Source organism: Schistocerca americana, chromosome X, assembly GCF_021461395.2.
Source record: "Schistocerca americana isolate TAMUIC-IGC-003095 chromosome X, iqSchAmer2.1, whole genome shotgun sequence".
In the NCBI taxonomy this organism is placed as follows: Eukaryota; Metazoa; Arthropoda; class Insecta; order Orthoptera; family Acrididae; genus Schistocerca; species Schistocerca americana.
In genome coordinates, this window is record NC_060130.1 from 684,937,969 (window position 1) to 684,946,280 (window position 8,312).

Consider the following 8,312-nt stretch of genomic DNA (forward strand, 5'->3'; position numbering starts at 1 on the left):
ATTTCACTATAGATGACCGCATAATCTGCAAAAAGTCTGAGGTTACTATTAATATTGTCTGCGAGATCATTAATATACAAAACACACAGCAAGGGTCCCAATGCAACTCCCTGGGGAAAACTTGAAGTTATTTCTACATCTGATGATGACTCTAATGCAAGATAATCTGCTGTGTCCTCACTACCAAAAAATCCTTAATCCAGTCACAAATTTTGCTTGATACCCCCATATGATCGTACTTCTGACAACAAGTGTAACCGTCCCACTGCAACTTCCCTTCTCTGTGGCCTAGTCTGGTAACTGGGCAAGCTTTCCACAACTGTTGATTACATGTCAGTTAAGCTGGTCACATTCCATGCCCATACACTCAAACAGGACTGTAGACTGCTCCAAGGATTCTTGGAACGCATTCCGCATGGACATTAAAGTGGCATACAGAACCCTTCAAAAGCTGTTGACGGACACCGCATGATGTGATCAAATCTTCACTCTACTGGGCACGTTACATATAAAACTTCCTGCTCCACAATCACTGCAAGAGGGCACCTGCCGTGGCTGACTGTCAAAAAACAACTCTCCACTGCCTTTTTCACCACCCATACACATTCGGCGTGGCTGAGACAACACTCGACACTCAAGCTAGGTAAATGCATTCGAAAAGAAATTATAGTGTTAGAATTGTTACAAATGTAAAATTTTGGAACTCAGTCTTGGACTTCCTCCACTTTGACAAATGTGCCCCTTAGTGTCTACTCAGCGCGAGAGAGAGAGAGAGAGAGAGAGAGAGAGAGAGAGAGAGAGAGAGAGAGAGAGAGAGAGCGCCTGCTACGTAGCAGGACTACAGAACTGACTACATAACACCACCAGATAATTTAACAAAACTGTGCAGACAGCATATTCAAATGAGATCCTATACCTGAACTTTATGGAGTACTATACAGAAAATTGTGAAACAAAATGAAGCAGTATGTACGCAACACCAATGTCAGGCTGGAGTACATGAACAGCTGATGGGTTATGTTTAAAATATCACATTCATGATAAATGTCAGTAAGGTATTTTTAAAATGGCATAATATAGCAACTGCATTAATCATAGTGATTAACACCATCAAATATGCTATGGGGAGACAGGAGGCAACCATTTTAACACTACTTACAAGGTCTGTTCAAAAAATTCCGGAACATTCATAATTTTGTGCCAGTGGTGTGTTGGAGTGAAAAGTGGTTGGCATCTCTGCACATACCTGTGTTTAATGTGTAACAGCCATAAGTTTCATTGATGTATGTCTGTTAGTTATTGTTCAGTTCTTTACTAAGTAGAACATTGTGTCGCACGGTTTGCGGATTTCGAAATGGCAGAGTTAGAGCAGCAAGGCTTCTGCATTAAATTTTGTATGAAACTTATGAAAACCTTCACAGAGACACACAAAATTATGCAAGAAGCCTACAGTGATGAGTGCTTAAGCCATAATCTGTGTTATGAATGGTTCACATGGTTCCAAAATGGTAAAGATGGCCAGATGAGAGATTAAAGATGATCCTCGTTTAGAATGCTCTTTTGACGTATACCTACAATGCTCATGTCAAGAACGTCAATGAAATTGTGCATGCCAATGGAAGATTGACCATCAGAGAGATTGCAAAAGAATGTAACATTCCAGTGGGATCATGTCATGAAATCCTGACACAGCATCTTGGAAAGCATCGTGTTGCTACAAAGTTCATCCCACAACTCATGAGCCAAGACCAGAAAAACCTGCACCTTGCAATCTGTGAACAGCTTTTATATCATGCAAATGAGAATGAGATGTTCCTTAACAGAATCGTAACTGGTGATGAGACGTGGGTCTATTGTTTGATGTTGAGACCAAGGTTCAATCTTCACAAGGGATCATGAAAGGTTTTCCAAGGCAAAGAAAAGCTCGTCAGGTCAGGTCAGGTCAGATGTCAAAACCATGCTGATAGTTCTCTTTGACTTTGGAGTATAAGTTAATCGGGCATTTGTGCCGCAAGGACAAACTGTTAATCAATGGTGTTGTGACACCTGTGAGAAAATGTGAGAAGGAAATGGCTTGAAATGTGGTGAGACAGTTCATGGCTCTTGCATCACAATGATGCACCCGCACATTCAACCCTGTTGGCATATGACTATTGCACAAAAACGAAATCACTGTACAGCCTCATCATCTGTACTCTCCAGACCTGGCCTCTGCAGACTTTTTTTTATTTCCAAAGTTGAAAACCCAGGTGAAAGGATGAAGATTTGCAGTGATAGACGAGGTAAAAGAAAATTCACAGACGGTACTTGATGCAATCCAGCAAGAGGCGTACTAAGACTGCTTCTGGAAGTGGAAACGGATTTGGGAGCAGTGTATCAATTATGGAGGAGAGTATGTTGGAGGTGACCATGCACAATAAGTAAAAGGTAAGTATAGAAAAATTTTTTGGACTAAGTTCCAGAATTTTTTGAACAGACCTCATATTTCAGTACGACATTCGACACTTAAAATTGTTATTAGGAAGGCAAAAAACATGTGACATGCCAATAGAGTAGCTAATTCTCAGGATAAAGTTAAAACCTTATGATCAGTCATCAAAGAAGTGTCTGGCCAACAGCGCAACATCAAGGATATAATCTATGTGTAATGCAAATCTTTTGTTTCTGAAAAGTCAGGTATATTTACAGTATTTAACAATCACTTTCAGAATATAGCAGACTTATTAAATAAAACCTTAGTTGCTATAGGGAATCCTTTCTCTGTTAGAAAATTGCTTTCCAAGACAGACTGAAATATACCTCAGTGATAGTAATAAGAGGGAACTGGTGTCATATTGATGAAGACTAGGGACGCTTATGGTAAAGATGATGGCTCTAGCAGTCTACTAGATAACTGTGCTGCTTATGTTAGCCCAGTAATTAGCCTTATTTTTGATTTTTTTTTTTTTCCCCCTGTAGGAATGGTCAGTTTCATGAATAATTAAAGTGCTCAGGAGTGAAACCACTTTATGAAAGAGGAGATAGAGATGAGATAGACAATTTTAGGCCTATTTCTGTGCCATCTGCATTTGCAAAAGTTATTGCAAAGGATGTATATATAAGGGCAACATGATCGTTCCAGTTCATGTAACTAGCTACCAAACATACAATTTGGTTTTGGAAGTGTTTTGACAACCAGAAATGCTGTATTTCCTTTTCTCTGTGAGGCAGTTGACAGATTAAACAAAAAGTTACAAACATTAAGTGTGTGGTTTGATTTAACTAAGGTGTTTGTTTGTGTTGATCTTGAAATATTTCTGCAGTTGGTTTCTCTCATACTTTTAAAAACAGATAGAAAAGATCATTCTCCACAGTAATGAAGATGGCTATGCCATCGAGCCTGATTGGGGCGCAATTAAATGAAAGGGGGTGGGGGGGAGTGTGGTCCCCAGGGATCAGTGCTGGAACCACAAATGTCTTATATTATATAAGTCGTGATTCTAAAATATCTCTTATTTGTTCGTGACACTAGCGTAGTAGTGAGGGATGTTGACTGCAACATAGGGGTAAAGTAGCAAATACTGTAATTCAAGACATAAGTTCATGGCTTCTGGAAAATAAATTTATGCTAAAACATAGTAAGACTCGGGTTTTTAAGTGTCCAACACACGTTTCAACTCAACTTATCTTTTGATTACACAGGATGGACATATGATTAGTTAGTATGAACTGTCAAAATTCCTAGGTCTTCAGATAGATGGTAAGTTGTCATGGGAAGCCCATGTTCAGGCTCCCATTCAAAAAAATTGAATGCTGCTATATTTACCATTAGAACAGTATCTACAGTAACTATAGGCCAATGTGTAAATTAGACAGCTTTGCTTATTTTCATTCACTTACAACACACAGCATTGTATTCTGGGGTAACTCTTCTCATATACAAAGGGAATTTCAGTTCAGAAATGGGCAGTTCGAGTAATAAGTGTTATAAGTTTATAAATCTCTTGTTGACCTGTGTTCAGGAGTCTGGGAATTCTGACATTGACCTCTCAATCTACATTTTGTTAGTTAAAAAATGAGCTTATTACCAAGAACTAGCAGCTTTCACTCACCTTGTCAGTTAATACTAGGCAAAAATCCAATGTGCATTTGCATCACACTACCTTGACTCACGTGCAGAGGTGTGCAGTATTCTGCTGCCTCCATTTTCAGTAACTACCACAAGAATTTAAAAAAACCTTGGCAATAATCTACCCACTTTTAAGTCTAAATTGAAGACTTTCCATATGGCTCACTCCTATTTTGTCAGATAGTTCTTTGAAAAAAAAAAAGAAACCATTTCTGGTGTTACATTGTTGATTTGAGTGCGTACTCACCAGCTTGTCATCACCATAGAATTTGTGTAAATTTTATATAATCATTTATTAGCTTTATGGTGTTAATTGTGCCACAATTTACTGCTATGGAACTAGATGTATAAAATAAATAAATAAGGTATCTAATCTGGGAACCACAAACTGTAACAGCTGGGAGAAAGTCTCTCTTCTCTTCATGAAATAAAAAATTCAGATAAATATTTCCACCTAAAATAAAAGAAAAACTTCTTGTACTCCTGCTGTATTTTAAGTGCTGTGATGTAGTTCAACGCAGCACAAATAGTGAAGACTTGAACAACTTGAACTAGCCATGAGTGATTGCATATGAAGATGTATAACATTGAGTTCTTTCCTTTCTGTACTCATCCAGGTTGCATGTGACCAGAGGGACAATGTATTTTTTTTTTTACATGCCCTACTTTCTTAATTCGTTTCTTTGTCTTTGGTGCCCTTAATACTTTTCCTTGTACATCCAATAGTTATCATTATTCCATAACATACATACAGGATCTTGCACATCAAGCATTTTGGGTGCACCTATGCCACTAAATCTTTCTCCATTTTCATTGTTTCAGCAATATAACTCTGAAATAAAACTATCCACTAATCTGCATCGGATGCAAACCCATGGTGCAAAAAACTTTTATCTATTGGCAATTCCCAGAGCAGTCAACTACTTATTCAGAGTTAATTCCTTCTTAATACATTACCATGCATTTCTGTTAGTATACATCTTAGTATCGCTTTATGCTATGAGAAAATTACTTAAAATGCTGTTTTCCCCCCTTAGATCTTGATTACTTTTGCATGAGTGTCATTAACGTTTGATCCTTCTTTGCTTATTTTACTTATTTTGTTCTGTGTACTGTTGTAAAAATACACTAAGAGCACACACAAATTTCATTGAGAAATCTATTGTATGTAAAAGACAAAAGTGACTCCAAATGAGGTAAATTAAGGTAAAAACTAAAATGTGATTTAAAAAATGATTATATGGAAAATACGGAATAATTCTGTGCCATATTAGTCACAATTTGTGTGTGTGTGTGTGTGTGTGTGTGTGTGTGTGTGTGTGTGTGTGTGTGTGTGTGAGAGAGAGAGAGAGAGAGAGAGAGAGAGAGAGAGAGGGGGGGGGGAGGAGGAGGAGGAGGAGTAATAATAGTAGTAGTAGTAGTAGTAGTAGTAGTAGTAGTGTTGGAGCCTAAAGAGGCTAAAAATATGATGGACCTTAAGCTCTAGCATAAGATTAGCCTCTCTTGTAGCAGAGAGAAAGTGGGTAATGTGATACTTTCTTCAAACATCCTGCATTCAAAGCTTTGCAAAGGGTAACATGCCTGTCATTTCCCTCAGCCTCCTCACCTTTTTCCTCCCTTTTTGTTATCAGTCTCTGTGAATATACTTCCAGTTAAGAAAGATTTGTGGAAATGCTGCCAGCATTTGTAGTATAAAATGGATTTGAGCAATTTTCATGTTGTTGCTGACTTCCCAGAATATCAAGAAAGAAAAGAGAACAGATGCAGGAAGCATATTATTCTTCCACTAATAGTATCTTCAACCACTGAGAAAATGGAGGACAAAGTGATCCCAGTCATAAAGTTTTATCATACATCTAGTCATAGCTTCCTGCTTAGTGACCATTAATTTCAAGCAAAGACTTCAGTCCTGTCATATTATTCTTACTGGTGTCTTAAAATATTATTCCTGTCATTACTCTTACTGAAGGAATTAAGTAACTTATATTTTTAGAAGTTTAGGCAATATTTTTTATAGGACTGCAGTATGAGGTCAGTTATTTAAGAAGTAATTTTATATTGCTGTTTAATACTGTCATGCAGTTTTTTAAAGCCTTTTCTCTTCATTGCAGTGCCTTGGTGCATGGGAGGAGGTCCTTCCAGAAATTAGGGGTTGCAGTGAAACCTCACAACATAGCAAGCCTCTTCAGGTGTCTAGCTAGTTTAGTCCATAGCCGTTACGCTATTTTTTAAAAACACACACACACACACACACACACACACACACACACACACACACACACACACACACAGAGAGAGAGAGAGAGAGAGAGAGAGAGAGAGAGAGAGAGAGAGAGAGAGAGCAAGTGATATTGTGTTGTGGAAAGCTTTAGTCTTTTTCATTGTAGAATAGTGATGGAGTGCAATAATTATTTCTATTTTATTTCTGAGTCTGTAAAACTGAATCTTGTTTATCATCTGCATATGGTTGTGATATGGTCATTATAAGTGAGTTACATTTAATTGAATTGTTACTAGACTCATAGACTTTGTAGCTAAATTGTTTTTTTTTTTTTTTAGTATATGAATGGTGATTGTGAGATGATGATGAAATTTTATTGTGAATTATTCTACAATTGTCATTTGTTGTTTTTTGGTTGCTTAATTTGTCATAATTGTTATATGGCTTAATGGCTGGGTATTTAGAAAAACACTGAAGCGCCATTTGGATAGGACAGTGATTTCCTGAATTAAAATGGACAAATGGTTGCATCTTGGAATTATTTTCATTCTACACCTTTCTGTGAAATTGTAAATGGGATTCCCTTTTAAAATTTTCAAATGTTTTGTCACCTTTTGTTAACTTGATAGTGTAACACAGTGCTGCTTTTGAATAAGTCTTGTAGGTTTTAATGAGTGTGGTGGTTAATATGGCATCATTAACCATACATGCTGCCTATGTTCTAGAATGTATTTGCTTTTTCTGTGTAATCCTTTGAGTACATGACTTAGTCATCACTAAGAAAGTTTGTCAGTAGTATGTTATGAGTGATTTTCCTTCAAGTGATTTTTTATTTTTTCAAACATTTTGTTGGTAGTTTTCCCATTATTTGGATGGTTGCTGAAATTCTAAAAAACACACACACACACACACACACACACACACACACACACACACACACACAAATTCAGTAAACTGTATTTTCATACTGTTCAGTGTGCAGAATTTATACCATGAAACTTGAGTTGTTCACTGCCTGGGGTTTATGCTTCAGCACTTTGATAGCAGTGTTTCAGTGGTTTTTATCTTTAAAAGGCTGGCATCACATAGCCATGAAAACGTACCGTTCTGTGTACTTACTTACTGATAATCAGTTTCAACCAATAGACCATCTTAGTCACATCTGTCACTCGATGGTCATTTGACTGAAATTAGTTGTCCATAAATACACACCTTACAACAGCATTTGGTGGTTTTGTGATGCCATTATCTAAATACGTTGTTGCTGTGCAGTACTGTTTACATAAAATGTTTTGGTTATTTTATCATTCTATGATATTATATTGTCTACATTTTATACGTAGTCCAAATACCCACCCTGCTTTAGCTTCAGAGCGCAAATCATTTTAGATTTTTGTACAACTAGCTACAAGGATTTGTTAATGTCTTTGTGTGTTGTCATGTTAAAGTGGTAGCTTAGTTCATTTCATTGTCATTGTCATGTTCATTAAGGTTTTCAGAAGTTGTGGTCAGATAGTTATTTCCAAATTTGAAAATTTGCATGATACGTGTGGAGAATGAGAAAATGAGCATGTAATTATTATTCATATAGAGTTAAGATTTAAGAAAAAAAATATTCCTTGACTCAGGTAATAAGTTAAACAAAAATGTTGTTTGCTATGTCTTTTTTCTCAAACATATAGTACCCAGTAAAGTAGAATATGCTTATACTAATTAAGGCCAAAGCATCTTAAAAATGTAATTTTGTCTGTATTGTTCCTGTAAAGTAATGATTGCATCACTGTGCAGTGCTGCCATTGTGGAAAGTGCAATTACTAGTTCCAGTCTTATTTAGCGTTTGGTCTGGTACCAGGCAATTAAGGCATCTAATAGAACAAGTATTCATATAGCTTATTTTCCAGTCTGTAGAGATTGTTATTACAGTAAGAACAAGGCAAATTTAATAAATATTCAGATGTGTAAAGAAAATGTACAGCCCTTATT

The 8,312-nt window shown here is 36.7% G+C and overlaps 1 protein-coding gene across 1 annotated transcript in view; it reads left to right on the forward strand.

Moving 5' to 3' along the window:
• The window catches only part of LOC124555126 (sorting nexin-7-like), a 127,072-nt gene extending 120,443 nt beyond the window's left edge, over positions 1-6,629 (forward strand). The window contains exon 10 of the mRNA XM_047128930.1: positions 6,220-6,629. Within this exon, the coding sequence (XP_046984886.1) occupies positions 6,220-6,309 (90 nt within the window). The 3' untranslated portion in view covers positions 6,310-6,629. The remainder of the gene's footprint in view (positions 1-6,219) is intronic.
• The last annotated feature ends 1,683 nt before the right edge of the window (positions 6,630-8,312 follow it).